This window comes from Haliotis rubra, unplaced genomic scaffold, assembly GCF_003918875.1.
Source record: "Haliotis rubra isolate DU_JTF1 unplaced genomic scaffold, ASM391887v1 Scf28, whole genome shotgun sequence".
Classification (NCBI taxonomy): domain Eukaryota; kingdom Metazoa; phylum Mollusca; class Gastropoda; order Lepetellida; family Haliotidae; genus Haliotis; species Haliotis rubra.
The window spans coordinates 2,986,655-3,013,631 of NW_025766891.1; the positions used below are offsets into that span (position 1 = coordinate 2,986,655).

The 26,977-nt window shown below is 41.0% G+C and overlaps 1 protein-coding gene across 1 annotated transcript in view; it reads right to left on the minus strand.

The window, feature by feature from the left end:
* Positions 1-20,555, minus strand: part of LOC124281149 (myosin essential light chain, striated adductor muscle-like) — a 55,845-nt gene extending 35,290 nt beyond the window's left edge. The window contains exon 1 of the mRNA XM_046717174.1: positions 20,365-20,555. Coding sequence (XP_046573130.1) covers positions 20,365-20,401 — 37 coding nt within the window. The 5' untranslated portion in view covers positions 20,402-20,555. The remainder of the gene's footprint in view (positions 1-20,364) is intronic.
* Between the last annotated feature and the right edge of the window lie 6,422 nt (positions 20,556-26,977).

A 26,977-nucleotide genomic window follows, 5' to 3' on the forward strand; every position in this document is an offset into this window, starting at 1 on the left:
ACATGAATTTGAAGGTTTATATTTATTACATGTTTAAGTAGGTATAGTTTTAGTATGTTTTCATTGATGAAAAAACCCAGAAGGTTCTTCCTCAACACGCATTATTGGCATTCTGTTTGCTGAGAGGGAGTATCCGTCCTGCTTCTAATGCCAGATATTGACAATCGTAATCCTACATGTGGCAACCTGGTTTTTACGGCAGTAAGTGTTACATGTTGGTACCGCTCTGATTTGAGATGGGGGTTAAAGGAGGAATTGTCATATTGCCAGTGCTATTATTCCATCTAGATATGTCAGTTCAAAACATGTTTAAGCCAGTTGGTTTCAAGCTTCCACGTTAAAAATCTTGGTGTAACAAACCTACTTCGGATGCTTGTACTTGGGAAATTAGACGTTTACTTTGTTGAATATAACCTTCTTTCTTCTTTCTTTGTTTGTTTTTGCTCCTTTTATTATAGTTTGAGGAGAACATTTTAGTGTTGTAAACTGGTTAAAATCTCACAATTAATGAATCGTTAATTACAACCGTTCTATCATCGAAAATAATTGGTTAGTGTCATTTATCAAATTTTCCTGGTTATGTTTGTTAATACACACAAAAAATAAAGAAACATGTAGTTCTTTCGAGTTTTTTTGCAAATTGAGCAAAAATGCATTTGCAAATTTCACATCTTTAAAGGATGACTAGTACATGTTAGAAACATAAATGTCCTGGAGTCTTTAGGATAAATTCAATCCTGACTTGGAACGAGTTGGCATAGTGCTTATGAAATGTGACAGACAAAACCCCTTGTGAAAAATATTGTTAAAGCAAAAAAGTGTTCCAAAGTTGTTTGTGTTCGATTATGAGAAAACATGATTGATCGCTTGGTCGTTTAGTCATTGCGACCAATCTTCTATTATTTCAATTAATCGGACCACCACTAGGAGAAATCGAACACGGAAAGAGCATCAGGGGTGGGAATCGGAATCAGGATTCGGTATTCCGTTCTTTGATGGTGTTACGTGATTGAGTAGACGGAAACCTCCATAAAGTCAAGACTTTGAGGTCCACTTCGGTAGGAATTATGTATGGAAATGAAGAAATATGATTATGTTCTCCGAAAGAATCTTTTCAAATGACATCAAGGAACTGTATAATTTTAAAGACAGGTGTCACTAACTTACGGATTTCAACTTCTTTAAGCTTTCAGTAACGTAGCGGTGCAGAGGCGGATACCTTTATCATTGTCGCATCTTTTCTTACATATACACAGAGGTTAGTGAGTGAGTTTAGTTTTACGTCGCACTCGGCAATATTCCAGATATATGGGGGCGGTCTGTAAATAATCGAGTCTGGACCAGACAATCATGTGATCAACAGCATGAGCATCGATCTATGCAAGTGGGATACAATGACATGTGCAACCAAGTCAGCGAGCCAGACCACCCGATCCCGTTAGTCTCTTACAAGCATGGGTTGCTCAAGATCAATTCTTATGCGGATCTCCATGGGTGTGGAACTATGGACTCAGCATGGTGTAACGTAATGGACTTGAGTTTGAATTCTTTTGAATGATCCTATTAACCTACCAATTACCAACAAATACAATACAAGTGTGGGTCGATTTTAGGTATTGTTTAACCAATAAGCTCTATGATATCAGTGTAGCGAAAAAGCTCTATGATATTTGTGTAACGAAGAAGCTCTATATCAGTGTAAAGGAGAAGCTCTATGATATCAGTGTAACGAAGAAGCTCTGTGATATCAGTGTAATGAAGAAGCTCGGTGATATCAGTGTAACGAAGAAGCTCTATGATATCAGTGTAACGAAGAAGCTCTGTGATATCAGTGTAACGAAGCTCTATATGATATCAATGTAACGAAGAAGCTCTGTGATATCAATGTTACGAAGAAGCCCTGTGATATCAGTGTAACGAAGAAGCTCTGTGATATCAGTGTAACGAGGAACCTCTATGATATCAGTGTAACGAAGAAGCTCTGTGATATCAATGTAACGAAGAAGCTCTATGATATCAGTGTAATGAAGAAGCTCTATGATATCAGTGTAACGAAGAAGCTCTGTGATATCAGTGTAGCGAAGAAGCTCTGTGATATCAGTGTAACGAAGAAGCTCTATGATATCAGTGTAACGAAGAAGCTCTGTGATATCAGTGTAACGAAGAAGCTGTGTGATATCAGTGTAACGAAGAAGCTCTATGGTATCAGTGTAACGAAGAACCTCTGTGATATCAGTGTAACGAAGAACCTCTGTGATATCAGTCCTTAAATAATCCGTGATTGGCATCATGAACATCGGTATACACAACTGGGATACAAGGACATGCTAGCGAGCCTGACATGTGATGATATTTATACCCTGTCATTCACGGGTCTACACATAGTTCAACAATAACAACCACCGGGGTAACATGGTGATGACAAACAAAGCTTGTGTCAAGGAGATTGTCATGCAGTAGTTTGATTACAATGAGAAATGGGGCGGTTTACTTAATTGAAACCACCTTATATTTCACTGCAATGAAACCAACAAATTACACGCACGAACACACAATACTCACCACACGCTCACCCTTCTACTGGATCACCCATCAACTCATCCATCAACGCTCAACTCCGCATCAGCTACTCACAAACTGACCACCCGCTCTTCCTCACCTGTGAAGATCCAGGTTAGAATGAACCTTCAGTAACCCATGCTTGTCGTAAGAGGCGACTAACGGGATCGGGTGGTCAGGCTCGCTGACTTGGTTTACACATGTCATCGTATCCCAATTGCGTAGATCGATGCCCATGCTGTTGATCACTGGATTGTCTAATCAAGACAAGTAATTAATTGAGACTTGTCAATCAAGTCAGCGAGTCTGACCACCCGATCCTGTTAGTCGCTTTTCCCGACAGGCATGGGATGCTGAAGACCTCTTCTAGCCCGGATGTTCCCGGGTGCACTGACCCACTGACCCGTACGTTTGGCAGCAATCTACCATGGCTTCATGTAAAGATTATAGTTGTTTAGTGTTCGGGTGTTCACAGTAAATTTCCTGGCTGTTTAGAAACGATAATGACAGGGAACCTTTAATCATTAAGTAAATATTTATCGCCAGGTGTGTGTTTCCGGGAATTTAATTAAGCACCATTAGTGTCACCACTCAGTTGACGTTGAACATACTCAAATAACACTCATAAACATTTGCTCGTCTCACGGGATGAACTAAATATGAACTTAATATAGACGCAATTATCGCATTCTGTTAAACCGACTGGGTGGAGTCTTTGTCGACGGGGTCATTTTGGTGAACATGAATTAATTGGGCTCAGAGGAGTACTTTATCTTAATAACAAGATCGTTTTGCTTTATACAGGATTGTGGCCAAAGAAGTTATATTGTAATGAAAGAGCTTATTGATAAATGTCATATTTACATAATTCAAGGTCATCTGTGAAGGAGGCTGGCTTCTGTTGTCATAGTACAAAGCCGCCTGGGAGGGAGTTTCGCTTGTATTGTTGTAGTTTATACAAGGGCGTTTGTGAAGGCAACTATCTTATATTGTTGTATTCTCATAATACAAGGCCGTCTGTAAAGGAGTCTCCCTTATACTGCCGTATTCTCTTAATACAAGGTTGTATGTGAAGGCAAATATCTTATATTGTCATATTCTCATAATGTAAGGTCGTTTGTAAAGGCAAATATCTTAGATTGTCATGTTCTCAAATTACAGGGCCGTCTGTGAAGGAGTCTCACTTATACTGCAGTATTCTTTTAACACAAGGTCAAAAAAAGGTTAAAAGAATCAAACCAACGCGGACTGCAACAAAAACATCAGAACAACTCTAGAAAAAAATCGCAATTCCACAAAAATAAACAAGTTGTTTAAGAAACTCTCATTATTTATTTGTGCGTTTTCCAAGTTTGTTACAAGGGCGTAGTGGCAACTAAAGGAACAGCGCGAAAAGCGAGGTACACGTGCATTAGTGACGTCAGAGACATGTGATTACTGCTGATTGACAAAGTGAGAGAAAATGAAAGTCTATAATTTACAAAGTCTATGATATCTTCAAGGATGAAAATGACAGGGGGTGACCCAAGTATGCAATTACTAAGTACATACAGGGCACTGCCTGTGCAGCAGGGGTACGTGTCATCTCGCCAGCTCAAAATTTGTTGAGACCCCGTTAACGCACGTGCATCTCGCTTTTTGCGCTCTTCCTTTAGTTGCCACTGCGCCCTTGTAACAAACTTGGAAAACGCACAAATAAATGATGACAGTTTCTTAAACAACTTTTTTTATTTTTGTGACACAAATTATGCAATTTTCTTCTCGAGTTGGTCTGTTGTGTTTATTGCAGTCCGCGTTGGTTTGATTGTTTTATGTATATTTGTTTTTGTGTTAGATTGCAATTCATCGTATCATTTTGTCTCAAACGGACTGTTTTGTAGTCTGTCTCACAGTCCCTGAACCACATTATTTTCCCTACTGCCCAGCCCTCCCTGCAATGCTAAAGCCCTAAATGAAGCAAGTCTAGATTTTCCCAGGTTCAGGCGGAATCTCTGGTCTCCCTGGGGCTCTTTTTCAATTTAAATGGATTTGTTTGTTACTATCAAAATCATATATATTCAGAGACTAAGCGTTAGTCTAATTGTCATATTGTCATAATGCAATGAACGTCTGTGAAGGAGTCTCACTTATACTGTTGCATTCTCTTAATTCAAGGTCGTTTGTGAAGGTAACTATCGTATATTGTCATTTTCTCACAATTCAAGGCCGTCTGTGAAGGAATCTCGTTTACAATGTCGTATTCTCTTAATACAAGGTCGTTTGTGAAGGCAACTATCTTACATGGTCGTATTATCTCAAACAAGGCCACCTGGGAATGAAGCCAGCTTGTATTGCCATAGTATTATATTGCAAGTTTCCCTGAAGGAACATAGCATAGCATATTCATGAGTGAGTGAGTGTTGTTTATAATGTATCCAACAACATATAACGACGGCCCTGAAACATCAGAGCCGTGACCTGACAACCGTGGTTTAAATCATAAATAACAATTCTCGCCCTCTCGGCGCATAGCATCCTAAAGCGGAAGAGGTCGTTAAAATGAGTAATAACATTCTTGTCAAATAAAGGTCATAAAATACCGTTGTAGAATGTATGTATAATTTGCAAATTTCATCGCCGAGCCCATAAGTGCTTCCCGCTGGGACGACATTGAAATGAACAGCTCAGAACGGCAACACTATTCATCAACTTACACTTGACCAAAATAAATTGAAATCCCTTCGGCAAAATTATCTCGCTGCTGAGGATAAAAACATCACAAGCAAATAAATTTGCCTTCACTCGCCGCCTACTCTCTGTATCTATTTTAACTCATCTTCTGCGATGGTTGTATACAAACACGATGTGATGATGCCTGATACCCCCCTCCTTCCCCTCACGTAGCCACATTCAGCCCAGAAAGTCTTATCACTCGGCTCATCACCTATACGTTGCGCACCTGCTAAAATTTCCCAATTTCCTTAAACCGCGTACGATACGACCCGCCTACCATGCAGTCCCTTGAAGATAAAACGAGTGCTTGACCCTCTCAAACACAGTCTCCCCTCCTTCCTCAACCCCCCCCACCACCACCACCCCCACCCACACCCCCTTCCGAGGCTACTGTAAACGATGCCGAACGGATCCTTGACAAGGCGGCTCTGCAAGGGGTTCCTGTTTTCACGGTAAATTAATGATTTCGGTAATGGTTGGAATTGGTGGAAGTTTTAATTGTTTGGGGATTAATCACTCTGGGCAGAACGCTTCCAGTAGGTCAGCAGGATGCATTTCTGGGTTAAAACGTTAATTGGTGATCGAGACACGGTTAGTCTGAAGGTTGTTTTTTAACGCTGTCAGTGATGGACATGGACACATCTACATCGGTTGGGTATCACAACAACTGAGAGGGTGAGTGTTTGGATCAGGGAAACCGGAAACTAAAAATAACAACTTGAACAAGGACAGCGTGACCTATGCTGGTTTGATGCACCTCTGGGTTACAATAAATCAGACAATAATGACTCGTTAGTAGGACTGTAGTCTGTCTCACAGTCCCTGAACCACATTATTTTCCCTACTGCCTAGCCCTCCTAGTCTGTCTCACAGTCCCTGAACCACATTATTTTCCCTACTGCCTGGCCCTCCTAGTCTGTCTCACAGTCCCTGAACCACATTATTTTCCCCTACTGCCTCAGCCCTCCTAGTCTGTCTCACAGTCCCTGAACCACATTATTTTCCCTACTGCCTGGCCCTCCTAGTCTGTCTCACAGTCCCTGAACCACATTATTTTCCCTACTGCCTGGCCCTCCTAGTCTGTCTCACAGTCCCTGAACCACATTATTTTCCCTACTGCCTAGCCGTCCTAGTCCGTCTCGCAGTCCCTGAACCACATTATTTTCCCTACTGCCAAGCCCTCCTAGTCTGTCTCACAGTCCCTGAACCACATTATTTTCCCTACTGCCTGGCCCTCCTAGTCTGTCTCACAGTCCCTGAACCACATTAATTTCCCCACTGCCAAGCTCCAGTCCCTCCTAGTCCGTCTCGCAGTCCCTGAACCACATTAATTTCCCTACATTATTTTCCCTACCAAGCCCTCCTAGTCCGTCTCGCAGTCCCTGAACCACATTATTTTCCCTACTGCCAAGCCCTCTCTGCAGTGCTAAAGCCCTAAATAAAGCAAGTCTAGATTTCCTCAGGTCTGAATCTCTGGTCTCCCAAGGGCTCCTTTTCAATATGAATGGGCTTGTTTGTTACTTTCAAAATTATATATATTCAGAGACTAAGCCTTAGTCTAGTAGGGCTGTATCGATGCATCGAACTATAGATGGATTGCAATTGTTGAGTCTCCGATAGCAATTAATCAATGATAGAAACGAAAAACTATCGATGTATTAATAGTATGTGTGACTATCGATAGTTTAGTAACTGACTTCCGTTGATAAATGCGAAACGCAAAATAGAACCAGATTTGTTCACTTTGATAAGAGTTATCCGCCCCTGTTACCTCTTAAACAAACATGATCTGGGTTTCATGTTTCTTGTCAGTTATTAAAAGAGGCTGAAACTACTTCAGCTTGTTTTTATTTATATAAACTTTACATTCATTTGAGAAATGACAATTCAAGGTGAGAAAAACAATTACAATATTATTGCAATAGTTAGTAGCGATAGACTATCGCTATCGCATTCATTTGGGAAATGACTTCAACAACATTTTATTAGTAATTCAACAGTATTTCAACAGTACGCAGCTTTCATAGCTTATAGTTGAGAAAAGAAAAGCAGGTTATAAATGTTACCAGCTTTTCACCCGAGGACGTGGCCATGGTGCTCGCAGACCTTAACAATAATCAAAGTGAATCTGAGATTCGATCCTCCACGGGTTGATCTTTTCAGCCAACGGATGCAACTGACGTAGTAGAGGTACTCGGGATGACGTCAACCAAAACAAAGGCGTCAATGTCACCGAGTCCTCGCATTCCAGAGACGAAACCAGTCACATATCGAATCATCAGGGGAAGTAACCAAACTGAACCTTATTGATCAGCCTCTTACAGCCTTAAGCGACTGTGAGCATGTTCATTGTTCAAACATTTATCATTACTGTCCGATTCCATGTAATCTTGAGCAATCCATGCTTGTCGTAAGGGACAACTAACGGGATCGAGTGGTCAGGTTCGCTTACTTGGTTGACGTGTGTAATCGTATCCAAGTTGCAAAGATCAAGGTCATGACGTCACCAGATTGTCGGGTCAGGATTAAAGCTCGAGTATTGCTGATTTCGACGTTGCGCAACCAACAAGCTGTGAGCCAATGCACTTTTGTTATCTCGGCTTCTTACGGTATCAAGCATGTTCCTAATAAGAGTTTTAAGAAAAGTAACTCTCACAAACAAGTTTGATAAACATCTGTTTTACACTATGACACCACTCACCCAAAACCTGACAAACATATATGATGCAATATGAATCAAATCCACCTTTGGCAAACAATTCAATCTCCGATACTTTTAAAATATTTATTACAAATCTTCCCATTGTATATGTCATAGTTAATTATAACGGGGATGGTGTGTGTGTGTGTCTGTGTGTGGGGGGTGGGTGGGGGTGGTGTTAAACAAAATGTCATGTTAACTAACTTTGAAACTCTGAGTTTGTTTGTTTTGTTTGTTATTCCCGCTGTATGGCGGAGGTTTGTAAATAATTGAGTCTGGAGAAGACAATCCAATGTCTGACATCATGAGCATCGATCTACGCAATTGAGATACGATGACGTGTATCATCCAAGTGGACGAAACATCGAAATGCACGCGCACTCAAAACCCATGGAAACAGTATTATGTGCATACATGTACTTATAATGCGCCACATTCACATGCTGAAAGCGTTACTATGCCGGTCAATGCTCTCGATGTTTCTCCTCGGCTCCCTGAGAAGTGTACAATTCACTAGGTTAACAGTCACATCGCTACACCATCCTACCGGGTACCCCTTTACGACTGGATGATCATAGTTATAGTTCAAAGTTCCTTTCCACCCTGGTAAGTATAAAACTCAAGCTTCCTCTGAGGCACACTAGGTTAACAGTGGCATCATCACACTATCCTACCGGGTACCCCTTCACGGGAGATCATAGTTATAGTTCAAAGTTCCTTTCCTAAGGACCGAAGGCAGGTCCTATCAAACTCCTCTCCGCCATCAACACAGCCAGGTGTACAAGAAAGGCACAGGTACATGAATTAATAGCACACCTGGCAGTTCCTCTCTAGCTGTTCCTCCCTCGTAACAAATAGTAAACGGTGTCATTATTTTAATGATAGTTAGTTAAATATTTTTTGTATTATTAAATCATAATTCATGAAATTAACCATTCACAGTAGTAGAACAATTATAATGCATCATGCCGAATTAGAAAACGATTGTACTTGTAGTCTTAGAGTTAATTGACCAAACACCGAAGGCCAGACTTAAATTCTCCATGGTTTGTAGGGGCGGTGGGGGTAGCCCAATGATTAAAGCGTTCGCTTGTCACGCCAAAGGCCCGGATTCGATTCCCCACATGGTTACAATGTGTGAAACACCCATTTCTGGTGTCTTATATTGCTGGAATGTTGCTAAAAGCGGCGTGAAACCCAACACACTCACTCCCTTGATTTGTGACCTGAGCCCCATGTACATGACCAAGTACCATTCCTCTACCTACAGCATAGAATCTATAGAGGGAATAAATCACTACATGTTTTAAACAAACCACCACGTGATCATGCAACGTGAAGGTAACCAACTTTCTGACACTGGCGTTTAAAAATGGTTCCCTTTTTTATCAACATTTCAATTTTGCTCCCCTCAAAGAACAATTTCGATATATCTTGACATAGTATACCAAATAGTCTCTCGTACAGACCCTGAAGCAAATATATCCAAGAAAGCCCACACAAGTCTAGAAAATGTGGCAAGTCTAGATTTCCTCAGCTTCTGAAAATGAAGAAAGTCTCAGGGCTCCTTTTCATTATATATATATTTTTTTTTTACTATGATTTTTTTTTCTGTAAAATATGTTCATTTCAGAGACTAGTTGTTAGTCTATATACCAAACTTCACTCTGAGTTAATCGCGAAAGATGTCACGATAACATATTCAAGAACACGCACTCTGGAAGACAAGAACGTTTAGAAGATAAGACCAAATGTTAGGGGTGATTAATAAAACTTGCACCGGAACCACTGATGTACACCGTAGCATCAACAGATAGCGGTCTGCACTAAAAATGGCGAATTCCACAAACGACTTCACTAATTTTGGCCGTGATCTGGTCTCGTTTTCCTTTCAGATTGTTCTGACGTTAGTTGACAGGAAGCTGTTTCAGTCAATTAAAAGCATTCGTAACTACTCGCCTCTTTCCGTGACCTACAAGAATACTTGCCGGAATGAAACGAGTAGTTACGAATGAATTAAAAGCTGCTGACGAACAACGGACGCACATGATGGTTTTAAAGGCAGAATGTCACACATTTTCGACAATATTGTGGCCTATATTATATACATGTATATATTGCGGCATATGGACTCACTTTAACCTCCTATTGATGCAATAAAGGACTTATTACCCCTTACGACTTATCTGAAATCGATAATTGAAACGAACAGCGTCCAAACAGAGATCACTTGCCATATGTGGAATGTAAACAGTCGCATGCGGTGTTGTTGGTGCTTGCCGAACTGATTTCAATCACAAGTTGTGCCTAGGATATTCGTAAAGAGGGCTCCAAGGGACATAACTCTATGGGGTTCGTTTGAAATAATGTTCGGCCGGTAGAGGGCGCAAGAATCGATTTAATGCAACGTTGCATTAATTCATTCGAAATGTTTTATTTAACATTGTAATCTAAATACGTAATATTTTTTGGGAATAAGGGTCCCTGTACAATAATACCCCATGAAAGAAGATATACACCAAGTGAGATCCGTACATATTCACCTGATTATCCATTGCATTTCAGAACAATTCGTCTGCATGAAGTACCTGGTCTCATCGTTACCAATGTTTTGAGACGGAGAAGTTAAAAAAGATGTTAAAGAAGTCGCAATTTGGAATATTTCTTAGAAGGGAGAACCCGTGAAGGTCCGGGTTAGAATACTGATCTTCAATAACCCATGCTTGTCGTAAGAGGCGACTAACGGGATCGGGTGGTCAGGCTCGCTGACTTGCTTGACACATTTCATCGTATCCCAGTTGCGCAGGTCGATGCTCATGCTGTTGATCACTGGATTGTCTGGTCCAGCCTCCATTATTATTCACAAACCGGCGCCATATAGCTGGAATATTGCTGACTGCAGCGAAAAACTAAACTCACTCACTCTCAGTAGGGAGAGATCGGTTTTCCAAGACGTATTCTGTCTGAAACCCCGGGCAAACATAGGCTAAGAGTTGCAAAAAATTGTGATTATTACTTTAAATCATAATTCCTACATTGTATGAAACAAACTGTCTCTAAACACTGGCGTACTCATGTAGAATTGCCGATTGTAACGCTAGAAATAAACTTGAATGCAAAGCCTTATCATTCGGGAGAATTCATGCACTGAAGTACCTATAAATGTAAACATAATATCCTGTTTGAGATACGATTATCCCCGTATATACAGCGTGCTTGTGAAAGAAAATATATCAGTATGAATTTGTTATGGCCTTGACTCTGGAAACAAACGTCTCTCTCACAGATAACCCATGAAACTCCTTTATCGTGTCGCCTCGTTGTGGAGGTAGGGGGTATTCATTCATGTGTGGGGAATTTGTTTCTCTAATACGTAAACCTTGTTTTAATAAACACCTTGTTATACCATCTCAGTATGATGAAATAATGATATTTTTTTGCCGCTTTTACCAACATGCATTTATTGCGATCTTCGCAACTGGGATACGATGGAACCACCCGATCCAATTAGTTACCTCTTACGACAATCATGAGTTACTGAGGACCATTTTAACCCATAAAGGGCCGAATCTTCATTGGCGGTATGGTATAGTATGGATGGTTGGTTGGTTGCGTGTCCATGACCTGAGAGGGTCATTTCCATGTAGACATCTACACGTTCTACATGAGTGAGTGAGTTTAGATTTACGCCGCACTCAGCAATATTTCAGCTATATGGCGGCGGTTTGTAAATAATCGAGTCTGAACCAGACAATGCAGTGATCAACATCAGGAGCATCGATCTACGCAATTGAGGTGCGATGACAGTCAACCAAGCCAGCGAGCCTGACCACCCGATCCCGTTAGTCGCCTCTTACGATAAGCATGGGTTACCGAAGATCAATTCTAACCCGGATCTTCACGTGCCGTCCTACATGAAGTATCGGTGATAGCAAATCATCATATGGCAAATAACGTTTGTCTGATAGGAATAATCTATAAGAATTTGTGTTTTAAAAGAACGGGATCTCCACATAGCTAAACTAAACCTAGGGTTTATGTGTTGGGTTTTATCGCAAAAATACGACTTGGGACGTTGTTCATAGCATCAATCACCTGTTTGAGTCGTCCACGATGCATATTAAAACCTGCAGTATATATATACCAGGAACATTCCTGAAGGTGAATTTAAACAACAACAACAGCAGCAACAACAACAAAAATGAATAATACATAAAAGCTAACTTCAACCACATTGGTGTGGTGGGCATGATTAATACACTGAGTCACATCGGGTCTGTAATGATCGGTGTACTATATATAAATAGGCGGATCCAGAGGGGTGCGGGGTGCGCATTTGTGCTGAAAGTTTGTTTCATGACCATTGAAACTCGGGTGAAAATGAAGTGTGCATCCCTCCTTTTCTCAATAGTGTGCAACCCCACCCCACCCCCACCCCCTTTCTCAAAACCTGTATCCGCACCTGATATATGTTGTTTCCAAGCTAGAAAGCTGAGATTATTCTTCCAGTAGATCAGTAGGATATTTTGCCCAAAGCACATATACTATTTCTGCATTTCCGTTCCTGCAAATGAAGCATGCATATGTGTGTTTGTGTTTCAGGCAGAGCTACAATAACCGGTGTTTTCTCCGAGAAATTTACAATCACCTGTGGTTGGTTTTATATCTTTGTTTGTTTGTTGTTTAACGCCACATGGCGATATTCCAGCTATAGGGTGGCGGTGTCTAAGAAATTGAGACTAGACAATCCAGTGATTGATTGTATGAGGATCTATCGGGTTACGATGACATGAATCCAACCATCACTGAGACAATCCGATACATTGGTCGCCACTAACGACCAGAGCTGTTGCTCTCGAATCGTTCGTAGCCCTAAGAATTCTGAACTTTGGTCGTAGCCACGAACGTTTCGAGAATAGCCAGCCAGTACTGTTTTTCAGCCTGGACCTAGATTTTCGAAGCTCTCTTAGCGCTAAGATAGTAGTAAGTGCCATACATTAAGATTAACTTACGACTATCTTAGCTCTAAGATAGCTTCGAAAATCTAGGTCCAGGGCACCGTTTATCAAAGCGATCGTAGCTCTAAGTTGATCGTAACTACCATACTTTAACATAGACTTACGGCTGTCGTAGCGCTACCACGTTCCACAAACAGATCTTAGCGTTAAGACTTCCGCAGACCAGGGTTGAAGCATGTAAATTACGACCGCCTTAGCGTTAAGACTATCGTAGACCGGGGTTAAAGTATGGGAGTTACGACCGCCTTAGCGTTAAGACTACCGTAGACCGGGGTTAAAGTATGGGAGTTACGACTGCCTTAGCGTTAAGACTTCCGCAGACCAGGGTTAAAGTATGGGAGTTACGACCGCCTTAGCGTTAAGACTACCGCAGACCAGGGTTAAAGTATGGGAGTTACGACTGCCTTAACGTTAAGACTTCCACAGACCAGGGTTAAAGTATGGGGGTTACGACTGCCTTAACGTTAAGACTTCCGCAGACCAGGGTTAAAGTATGGGAGTTAAGACTGCCTTAGCGTTAAGACTACCGTAGACCAGGGTTGAAGTATGGGAGTTACGACCGCCTTAGCGTTAAGACTACCGTAGACCGGGGTTAAAGTATGGGAGTTACAACTGCCTTAGCGCTAAGATCGCTTCGTGGAACTGGCCTCAGTAACATACACCACGGCTAAACCTAGATTAGTCTCCCGAAACATATATATATATATATATATTTCTTTTGCAAATAAGTAACTACATTTAAGTCGACAAGGAGTGCCAATGAGTATACAGTTTCAGAGCCTGAACCCGTGGAAGATCTAGACTTGCTTCACTTTGGGATGCACTTATGTTTGAGCGGAAGGGAAAATATTATAGTGCAGGGACTGGGCGACAGTGACCCCACGGGAAAGAGAAAAAATGAGTGAGTGAGTGTAGTTTTACACAGCACTCAGCAATATTCGAGCTATTTTCAGGCGGTCTGTAAATAATCAAGTCTGGACCAGACAATCCAATGATCAGCATGAGCATCGATCTAAGCAATTGGGATACGATGACATGTGTCGACCAAGTCAGCGAGCCTTACCACCCGATCCCGTTAGTCGCCTCTTACGACAAGCATGGGTTACTGAAGATCAATTCTAACCCGGATCTGAAAGAGGGGAGCCTTTACCTAAGTACTCTTATGCTAAAATCAAACACTTTCTTTGGCAACTGCGATCTATGCAGCTTCACAAATAAGCATACAAAGATCTTGACACTAATTCAACTATGTACTTCAATTCCAACTCCAAATACCAGGATTGTGCGTTCATGTACGTTTGTTGTGTCAATTACCCACCGGTGCCAGCGTGGCATACCTCTCTGTTTACTCCAACCTTCCAAACTGACAAAATTATGACAACCCAGAATAGTAACACATTTCTTAGACTTGCAATATATATAGACGTTCAGAAATGTGAAAACGTGGACTATTGGCATCGAGTATGAATGAACTAACTTTTTCAAACAACCGAAATTTCACTGATTAGTTACACGCGTCTTAGACCTGAAATTCATATAGAAAAAATCGGACTTTGGAGCATCGAAACGAAGAATGAACTTACTACCCAAACGACCGAAACTACCCCAAATAGTAAACACACTTCTTAGACTTGCAACCCATACAGACAAAACATTCAGAGAAATGGACATTCAGACTCACTGCGCATTGAAATGTACAAGAATTTCAAATTCCGTTAAGCGCCATACAAAGTGTTCCTACATTCCAACAACAACTGCTCCACTGTCTAAAATGTCATTGTACATTAGACTCTTTGCTTTTGGATTAAGTATGACTGTCCGATCAGGGTAAAGTCTGTCTCACGGTCCCTGAACCACATCATTTCCCCTACTGCCTAGTCTCCTCACAGTCCCTGAACCACATCATTTCCCCTACTGCCGTGCCCTCCTAGTCTGTCTCACAGTCCCTGAACCACATCATTGCCCCTATTGCCGTGCCCTCCTAGTCTGTCTCACAGTCCCTGAACCACATCATTTCCCCTACTGCCTAGCCCTCCTAGTCTGTCTCACAGTCCCTAAACCACATCATTTCCCCTACTGCCGTGCCCTCCTAGTCTGTCTCACAGTCCCTGAACCACATCATTTCCCCTACTGCCTAGCCCTCCTAGTCTGTCTCACAGTCCCTGAACCACATTATTTCCCCTACTGCCGTGCCCTCCTAGTCTGTCTCACGGTCCCTGAACCACATCATTTCCCCTACTGCCGTGCCCTCCCTGGAAGGCTAAAGCCCTAAATGAAGCAAGTCTAGATTACCCCAGGTTCAGGTTCTGAATCTCACTGGGGCTCCTTTTCAATTAAAATGGGTTTATTTGTTACTATCAAAATTGTATATATTCACAGACTAAGCGTTAGTCTAGATCTGGACAGTGTGAAACCATCCTCGAGTCTATCCAACGAATTTGCTTAACATGCAATCTGGTTTCAAATGGTTATAAGTTTACAGAAATATGTAAGATACGAATCTCTTTCTAAAGTATATGTATCTTATTGCATCAGTTTCCACGGCATTTCCTGAAACCTCCCAGTTTGTCCCTAGATACGAAATCGTTGGTGTATATACAGTAATTAGTATTTACATGTCTGTGTATCCAAGGAAACTGATCCTGCCAATTTCTTAAGAGCTTATCTCCTTATGGCCTGTCTTTCTCGTTTCTATAAACACCTCCATCCCCCAACATTCTCCCCCCACCTCCCTCCCCCAACGATACAAGTTCCTCACCCCCATAAAGGCATGTACTAGATTTACCGCGAGTCCTCACGTGCACTGAATTCCACTGACAAGTTTTTTTTTGACACTGAAATCTAACTTTGCGATTTAAGTATTTGGTTATTCACAACTTTAACCAATCCTGTTAATTAAGAAGCGGAAAGTAGTGTTCCGCACGTGTAGAACGGCTTCGTCGACTCGCCTGAGCCCGGCTGTAGTAAAACCTGTATATGGACATGAACGTCTCTGTATCACTGGGAACAGCTGTAGCCTATCCCTATAACATATACACACATACCATCGTTTCCAATAACGTTGTTAGCTGAAAGGGCAAGAAAGTGTGATTTCTTTTCAATGAAATTCCGGGACAATTTTGAAAACCCCTGTATGGGCCGTCGGTTTTTTGCAACCCTATAGGGATTTGACGTTACTTGGGGATATTTGTGTCCCATGCCTAAGAGTTGAGTGAGTTGTGTTTTACGTCGCGTTTGGCAATATTCCAACAATACCACAGAGGGCACACCAGAAATAACTTCACACATTGAGCCCAAGCGGGGAATCGAACCCGGGTTTTCGGCGTGGCGGGCCAACGCTTTACCAACTTGGCCACCCTACCGTCCCTTCTTAAGGGTTCAATAAATGGGCATCACCTGACTGGTGGCGTTTCGTCGAGTTCTTCGTGCATCCATTCTCATGGGTTCAATCACGTGTTGTCTTGGGCATTGCTGGCTGCGGAATCAAACAACATTCATTCCCGCCCAGACTCTATACGTTAAATGTCGAATTAATGTCGTTGTTAAAAAACATCATTTATGTCATAAAAACAGTCTGAATATCTTGTTTGTCTGTTTGTTTATTTGTTTTCGGTTTAACGCCGCACTAAACAATATGCATGATGCATTGGACGGCCTGCAAATATTCTAGCATTGACCAGACAATCCAGTGATCATCAGCATGAACATCGATCTGCGCAATGGGGAACCAATGACATGTGTCAACCAAGTCAGCGAGCCTGACCACCCGATCCCGTTAGTCGCCTCTTTCGACAAGCATGGGTTACTGAAGGTTCATTCTAACCCGGACCTTCACGGGTGCTGGTCGTAAGAGGCGACTTATAATTATCGGATCTGGGCCCACTTGCACAAAGCGATCTTAGCGTTACGACCACCTTACGCATATGTTAAAAGTTCCGTTCATCTTAGCACTAAGGTCACTTTTCACTTTGCCCAACTGAGCTCTGTTGTTTGCGTTGGCAACTGTTGATTAAGTGTCATTCCCTGGCTCCGTGGTTCGTTGTTCATAATATATATTACTGGATTGTCTGGTCAATGCTAGAATATTTGCAGGCCGTCCAATGCATCATGCATATTGTTTAGTGCGGCGTTAAACCGAAAACAAATAAACAAACAGACAAACAAGATATTCAGACTGTTTTTATGACATAAATGATGTTTTTTAACAACGACATTAATTCGACATTTAACGTATAGAGTCTGGGCGGGAATGAATGTTGTTTGATTCTGCAGCCAGCAATGCCCAAGACAACACGTGATTGAACCCATGAGAATGGATGCACGAAGAACTCGACGAAACGCCACCAGTGAGGTGATGCCCATTTATTGAACCCTTAAGAAGGGACGGTAGGGTGGCCAAGTTGGTAAAGCGTTGGCTCGCCACGCCGAAAACCCGGGTTCGATTCCCCGCTTGGGCTCAATGTGTGAAGTTATTTCTGGTGTGCCCTCTGTGGTATTGTTGGAATATTGCCAAACGCGACGTGAAACACAACTCACTCAACTCTTTGGCATTATTCGATTATTTACAGACCGCCGCCATATTGCTGGAATATTGCTAAACTCACTCACTCACTTACGACCAGCACGAAGTTGGTGTGGACCAGGGTGTCGTTGCACAAAGCGATCTTAGCGCAGAGGTGACCGTAACTCCCATACTTTAACATAGACTTACGACTGTCGTAGCGGCTAACGTTGTTTTGTACAACGTCACCCAGTTGTGTCCAAGCATCCCCTGGGTTTGTGGAGTGAGTGAGGCAAGTTAAGGGACGATGTGACGACATTTCAACTTATTGTAGGGTTATCATCAACCGTGAGACATTGTTAGATATTTATTTATTGAGTGAGTGAGTGTGTGAGTATGGTTTAACGCCGCGTGTAGCAGTTCGCCTGCAATATCACGTCGGGGGACATCGGAAATGGGTTTGACACATTGCCCCATTCACAGAATCGACCTCGAACCTTCGACGTGGCGGGCTAACGCTTTAACAACGAGACTTCACCACTACCCGCCTTGCAGTGAACAGAAATTGCAATTGATTTTAAGGGAGATACGGCTTTTGACACGATTTCATCAATAACTCGATCAAGGGTAAGTGGCGCAAGTCGTAAACCTTCGCCTTTGAAGTACTGACACGTCACGAATCGTAATCGAGATGAGTCTGGGATTCGAACTCACGATCAGCGGTCGTCAGGAACACGCTACAGGAATGATAGCAGAATATCTGAAAGGGTTAAATGGAAAAAAAGATTACGAATGGTGTTAACAAGACTCCCCGCTCGGGGTCGAGCGATTATGTTAGCCAATTTTGGCACCCAGCCAACGTAGTTTTACACATGTTCAGGTTCCGTGTGTAACACGAAAGACCGTGTCCAGATTCCGACTTCCGGTGAAAATGCACACGGTTTTACAAAAAGTCTACTGTCAAAAAAATACGAACACCGGCAAACTTATTAACTTACTAGCTTAATTGAAGGTTGGCTTTGGGATTAATGAAAAACTAAAACGGCTTTGTCAAGTTATATCTCAACAAATACAATACGTTGTTGTTTCCAAATCAAAACTGCCCCAAAATACACAAATTTCTGCCGGTACAAGATCAACGTTTCAGTTAAGTTACCATGGATTACGAGCGTCCATTTTGTCTCTCGTCACACATTTTTGATATGCTGAATCTTGTAACAAAAGCGTTTTTTTCCAATCGCTCACCGTTTGCAATCGACTTATAACGCAATGCCTATTTTGAGAATTGTTTCACCCTGTTAATAAAATTCCACAAGACGATGGCCCCGAGACCTGTATCGATGTGAGGGACAGCATTACGGACGTCCACATTAACCACTAGGCAACCCAGATCTGATGTGAATTGAAACTGAATCTTAGGCAATGAAGGTTATTAGAGCACTACGTTTTTTCGCACAAAGCGAAAATGCCAGAACGGAATTTCTAATCGAGCACATGTAACAGATAAGAAGACCCGGTGTATTCAAACCTCAACAGCGTCATGTTGATCAGGGGTTCCTTTCACGAAGCAACCTTTACTAAGGTTAACCTTAACTCCTATTCTTTAACATTGCACTAAGGTTACCTTAGTGACTTACGATCACCTTAGTGCTTTGTGAAAGGAGGCCCTGTTTCATACATATCACAATTATAGTGCGTGAGTGAGTGAGTGAGTTTATTTTTACGTCGCACTTCCGGCGGTCTGTAAATAATGCAATCTGGAAGAGACATCCAGTGATCAATATAATGAGCATCGATCTACGCAACTGGGATACGATGACATGTATTAACCAAGTCAGCGAGCCTGACCACCCGATCTCGTTAGTCGACAAGCATGTGATGACCAATTCAAACCCGGATCTCCACGGGTTATCGCAACCATACGTGACACAGGCAGCCTTATTAGGAGCGTGGTTCGCGTTTCAGATATGTGGTAGACTTGCACAAGTCTCTAAATCAATAATTATTAGTTCATATCATAATCTCGAGATTGCGTAAACAACAATGAACGGGTTGTCCCAGTAAAAGACTGGCTTTCAGTCCAAGTACACATCTATTATTAGGATAGAGAATACTACACATCCCTGGACTTATCAGTACAGTCTTGGCGCAAGGCTGAGAACATGGTGACAACCGTGTGAGTAAAGACATAAAAAAGAAGTAATTAAAAAAGTCCATATGATAAACTATATCTGTGTTGACTTGCCGAGTATTCATATGAAAGATATGTTCAGTTCTGATAATGTCCCGTTAACTGTCTAAGATGCGCCATTGCATCATCTTGAATCACTCGGATGCGATTACACTTTCTTCAGTTGATCTCAACATGATGAAACCCAACAGTCTAGCCCTGTTTATCTGTCAAATATTATCATTTTGATAATTACCGAAGACATTTTAATATATTTTTTTTATCCCGATCTCTTTGATAATATTTCTGGATATTCCAGGTTCAATTTTTAACATGTTTTGATGAAACGCGCTTGAGCACCTTCAAATATCAATAACGCTTTTGAAAACCTAACGTCAATAATGTCATGGTAGACATTAAAATTGTCTATGAAATATGTTAGTAAACAATACATTTCTCTCTTAAAACAATTTTTCTAATGAATAAGCTCTTAATAAATTGACCAAATATTGATCTGTAAAGTTAAGTACAACAATTCAGATGAAATTCAGATGCCGATCAGTCATACAGACCCCTACAAACATTTCTCAGCGCATAACGGGCCGAGTACGCAACGCGTTGCTTTAAACCCCCTGCAACGAATTCTAAAAACACGTCATCGTTAAAATATTTGAAAGAAAAAATTATCTCCCTCAGATCTTACCTTCGAGCTCTTCCCTCTCTTCACGGGACATGGACATGGCGACTTTGGGAAGCTACAGTTTGGAGAGAAACGGGAATGGGGTCTAAATTTCCTCACACTGGGACCGAAAGGCGTCTACAACACTCTGGGCATATTCCACCAAGTCTCCCTTGCTAGACACTAAATCCCATTCCTTGCTAAACACCAGGCGCATGACACGGACCTTTCAGTTGGATGGACGAGTCCAACTCTTCGGGAGGGTCAATCGACGTAAAATTGACTAAAATCAAAATTTAATCACAAAATTTCCAGTAAAGAATCATAAACTAAAGATTTAGGGTGTTTGTATACATGTAATTAACAATATTTAGTAAAAATATAACTTTATCCCAAAATGTACACGCAATTATATGTTTTCCATTCACGGAACTGACCTCTCACCCCTGAACGAAAATGGACCAGTCTAGGAACGAGGTCTCTAGATAAACCAAATTAGATGAGAAGAGGACGGGAGGTTGATACAGAAGCGGGGGATGAGTTGTGGAGGTGGGGAGATGAGTTGTGGGGGTGGGGAGATGAGTTTGACAGGTCTGGGTGATCAAGAATCCCACTACCACTCCAGATTTGAGGAACGCCGGGGCCATGCAGCCGCTGCACTACATTGCGGAATTCTACTGGGTGACATGGGGCGATAAACCCCAGAAGTATGAACTTGAGTAGTTTTTAATCACCTATAAATTTAATAGTATGCAGACTTTACACTTTAATGACCATGTTATGCTCAGCGTCTCATAAAAATAAAAAAAATAAGTTAGGTCAGAGACCATATACTAAGGTCTTTGGTTAGATTATAAAAATAAACAAATATGGAAAACAGAATAAATTAAAAGAGCAGATTCTTCCATAGATATGAATCTATATTCAGCGTTGTTTTACGAGCACGTGGTCACATTTATCAAGGATGCGTTATTAAAAAAAATATAGAATCAACTTTTTGTAAACACTAGTGGTGGTCCGATTAATTGAAATAATCGAAGATTGGTCGCAGTGACTAAACGACCAAGCAATCGAACATGTTTTCTCGTAATCGAACACGACCAATCTTGGAACACTTGTTTGCATTAACAATATTTTTCACAAGGCTGGTTTTGTCTGTGTCATTAAATTTACATTTCATAAGCACCACAAGCTCGTTCCAAGTCATGATTGAATTTATCTTAAAAATCCAGGAAATATGTGTTCCTAACATACTAATCTTCATTTAAATATGCAACAATAACAGGAACATTTGATAAATGACGCTAACCAATTATTTTCGATGATTGATCGGTTGTAATGGACCAATCATTAATTATTAGATTTTAACCAATTTCCAACACTAGTAAACACAACAGAGTATGAAGGTTTTCGAGTTTGAAACCCTGAGATAATCTCCGTCTGATCTACTGTCCCTGATTACCAGATAAAGTTTTCATCCAAGATATAAAACAACAGGTTTTGAACAGAAAGTCCTGATGTTTGGGGAAGTTGTTTTGGATGAACCTGTGTGTGAGCAGTAAGCCTGTTGTCTTGCAGAAAAGAAAGAGCAGTTTTATGAAAATGATACATGACTACGGTCAAGCGATCTGGTCAGGCGCTTCATTTATCTATGACACCAGGGGCCAAGTTAGACTTGCTCCAAGGCTGTACTGACTACTCAGCCCATGGATGAATAGTAATTCTATCCTTTAAAGGGGCAAGTCTAGATAGGCATCCAAGGACGCCAGTCTATTAGAGGGGCGATGTCTTCTATTTCGTTTTCAGAAATAGTCATTTAAACTATTCATTATTACCTCGAGTTAATTGTGCAAGTCTAGGGACAAATACGCTTGGGATTTAAATGAGAGAGAAGCCTTATATATGTGTACACATGGGTCTCGTATAGGTGTAGACGGGGTCTCATATATGTGTAGACGTGGGCCTCATATATGTGTAGACGTGAACTTCATATATGTGAAGACGTGGACTTCATATGCGTGCAGGCGTGGACTTCATATATGTGTAGACGTGGACTTCATAAATATGTAGACGTGGGCCTCATATATGTGAAGACGTGGGCCTCATATATACGTGTAGTCGTGGACTTCATATATGTGTAGTCTTGGACATATATATGTGCAGACGTGGACTTCATATATGTAGACGTGGACTTCATATATGTGTAGACGTGGACTTCATATATGTGTAGACGTGGACTTCATATATGTGTAGACGTGGACTTCATATATGTGTAGACGTGGACTTCATATATGTGTAGACGTGGACTTCATATATGTATAGACGTGGACTTCATATATGTGTAGACGTGGACTTCATATATGTGTAGACGTGGACTTCATATATGTGTAGACGTGGACTCATATATGTGTATAGACTTCATATATGGACCTCATATATGTAGAGACGTGGACTTCATATATGTGGACTAGACGTGGACTTCATATATGTGTAGACGTGGACCTCATATATGTGTAGACGTGGACTAGACGTACTATATATAGACGTGGACTTCATATATGTGTGTAGACGTGGACTTCATATGTGTATAGACGTGTATAGACGTGGACTTCATATATGTGTAGACGTGGACTTCATATATGTGTAGACGTGGACTTCATATATGTATAGACGTGGACTTCATATATGTGTAGACGTGGACTTCATATATGTGTAGACGTGGACTTCATATATGTAGTCTTGTGTAGACGTGGACTTCATATATGTGTAGACGTGGACTTCATATATGTGTAGACGTGTAGACGTGGACTTCTTCATATATGTGTAGAGACGTGGACTTCATATATGTGTAGACGTGGACTTCATCATATGTGTAGACGTGGACTTCATATATGGACTTCATATATGTAGACGTGGACTTCATATATGTGAAGACGTGGACTTCATATATGTATATATGTAGACGTGGACTTCATATATGTGTAGACGTGGACTTCATATATGTGTAGTCGTGGACCTCATATATGTGTAGACGATATATGTGACTTCGTGGACTATATATGTAGACGTGGACTTCATATATGTATAGACGTGGACTTCATATATGTATAGACGTGGACTTCATATATGTGGACTTGGACCTCATATATGGACTATATATGTGTAGACGTGGACTTCATATATGTGTAGACTGTGGACTTCATATATGTGTAGACGTGGACTTCATATATGTATAGACGTGGACTTCATATATGTAGTAGACGTGGACTTCATATATGTGTAGACGTGGACTTCATATATGTGTAGACTTGGACTTCATATGTATAGACGTGGACTTCATATATGTGTAGACGTGGACTTCATATATGTGTAGACGTGAACTTCTTATACGTGCAGGCGTGGACTTCATACATGCGTAGACGTGGACTTCATATATGTGTAGACGTGGACTTCATATATGTGTAAACGTATTCGTGCATATGAGTGTAGACATATGCGTGCAGGCGTGGACCTCGTAAATGTGTAGATGTGGGTCACATATGTATACAAGCGACCTAGGCGTGTAAACAAGTGCATCGAAAATGAATGGCATCATCAACACCATCATGACTCCTTCATCACACAGAAGCTCCACCAATACACGCTCTGTAACACCAAACAATGGACATGAGATGAGTCTGTTTAAAGAACGCCTGTGCAGCCATAGAGAGCATTGTGATGAGTTGTACCGATATGGATCTACGAGAAATCAGACCTATTATATGGTCACTGGTGAAATATCCATCAATGCTATGTTGAATGAAGCTAGATGTTCACATGTGTTCCACTGACAATAACGTGGATAATAAGCATGTAATTGGTCACAATTAAATAATCGTTTATGAAAGAAATGCCACCCGTTTATGAAACGGGAAACAGTGATAATGTTTGTTTGTTGCTTAGCAACATTCTCAGCCATGGCCATGCTATATGATACGATTGTAACAGTCCGGAACATATACTCGAGATTAAACTCGAGATTATACTGAAATTACACGTGATTGAGATTGAATAAGTGAGTCAGTGAGTCAGTTGGGTTTTACGTCGCTTTTAGCAATACTCCAGCAATATCATACTTTGTGAGTGAGTGAGTGAGTGAGTGAGTTAAGATTTAAAGTCACATCGGCAATATTGCAGCCATATCGTGACTAAAACTAGTTCTAATTTTATAATACATACATATAATCATACTTTGTACCCAAGTGGGGAATCGAACCCGGGTCTTTGGCGTGACGAGCGAACGCTTTAACCACTAGGCTACCCCACCGCCCAACTTTGCATAACGGTTGTCTGACATCTATACATGAATATTGTGCTGGATAGGGGCCTGACAAACAAGACGCATGTCAGATACGACTGTAGCTCACTTGACGCCCAAAGGACAGGTGTTAGATATGATTTTAGCTTACCTGGTACTCACGTGAAATGATACATGTGATTGTAGCTAACCATACAAGATGCATATAGATATAATTTTAGCTATCCTGGCACTCACAAGGTGTATGAATTTGGTCACAAATCTAACCTGATATAAATGGGTTGTATGATATATACCGATGTAGATAACCTTACACTAGGGGTGACTATTGAGGGGGAAACAACTATTGCGATAGCAATAGTCTATTGCAAGATACTATTGCAATTATGATAGTCTATTGCAAAATACTATTGCGATAGTGATAGTCTATTGCAAAATACTATTGCAATTATGATAGTCTATTGCAAAATACTATTGCGATAGTGATAGTCTATTGCAAAATACTATTGCGATAGTGATAGTCTATTGCAAAATACTATTGCGATAGTGATAGTCTATTGCAAAATACTATTGCGATAGTGATAGTCTATTGCAAAATACTATTGCGATAGTGATAGTCTATTGCAAAATACTATTGCAATTATGATAGTCTATTGCAAAATACTATTGCAATTATGATAGTCTATTGCAAAACACTATTACGATAGTGATAGTCTATTGGAACTTGTACAGGCTCTCTTTAGTTTTCACAATTGGAACTTTGTAGCAGCGGCCTGAAGGGAGGAGGTTGTATTCCGAATTTAAGTAGTGAGTTGGGTCAGATATAATTTTGACAGCTTGATTCACGATTTGCCGCTCATATATTGATGATAAACATTCAAATCTGACTCCAGCGATTTTACTTGCAGTGCTAACAATTTTGTCTATTTTAGATTGAGATTAACTGTGAGAGACCCGTACCAACAATGGAAGGAAAATGTTAAATACTCTGAATAAATGCTGCATAAAATGATGACATCACAGATGGGTTAACATTAAAAGATCTCAGTTTACGCATGAGATGAAGACATTGCTGTCACTTGTTGTACAGAGCTTCAGTGTTAGAGTTCCAGTTCAGCTTAGAGGCAATGAAGGTTCCCAGATACTTATACTCCATCATTGTCTCAGCACATTCACCGTTGATTATCACTGGAAGCATCCCTATGGGCTTACTCCGAAAGTCAGTTATCAGTTCCTTTGTTTTGACCTATAAGGAACTAAAAGCTCTGACATCCAAGTCCAAAAAGCATGGGAGTATCCCAGTTGTTTCTCTAACCATTTTCAATAAACAACAAAACAAACTTGAAACATACGAATTTAATGGAGAACTATAAATACTGTCATCTTATGTACATTTAGTTTCAAACAAAACCAACATTATCTTAAAAATCACAGATACCTGTTTTTCATCTCTCCTAAATCTTGGTTCAAGCACATAAAGAAATACATCATTTTGTTCCATTCTATCTGCAACGCTCCTGCCTTACAAACACACTGGTTTTGATAGTATGCATATCTAAGTACTTGGTCCCTGCCAAGAATATGTATTATATTTTCTGTATAAAAATCAGAAGTTGTCTCTGAATTGGGTGCTTGTTGACATAATCCATCCTAAGAAGCCATTGTAGCCACCTGATACCCATTTCAGTTAACTCCACCACAAGTGCCACTGGTTGCCTGTTTTTTCCTGGCCCAATCACAGCAACAGGTAGACCCACACCAGTGCATTATGAATATAAATCTGAGTTATGTTCAGTCCTGGGTTTATTATGAATATAACCCGAGTTATGTTCAGTGGATGCTTCTATAGCCAAACATATACTGAGGGATAAAAATAAAGGATCACAATTGGGACTAAGGTCTATTCTGCCTTGGTCTCATGTCAAGAATAGTTTTACAGCCTCAGTTCTGGGTTATTATAAGGAGAGTGAGTGTGTCGAGTCTTTGTCTACCTTTAGCAATAATCTTACATCAGCCGGTGACACGAGGAATGAACATTAGACAATGTATTCATGTTGGGAGCAGAAACAAGGTTTCACAGGGCTGGCAAATGCTTTAAGCACCTGAACCATAGTTTGTCTCACAGTCCCTGAACCACATTATTTCCCTCCTGCAAAGCCCTCCTAGTCTGTCTCACAGTCCCTGAGCCACATTATTTCCCTCCTGCCAAGCCCTCCTAGTCTGTCACAGTCCCTGAACCACATTATTTCCCTCCTGCCAAGCCCTCCTAGTCTGTCTCACAGTCCCTGAACCACATTATTTCCCTCCTGCCAAGCCCTCCTAGTCTGTCTCACAGTCCCT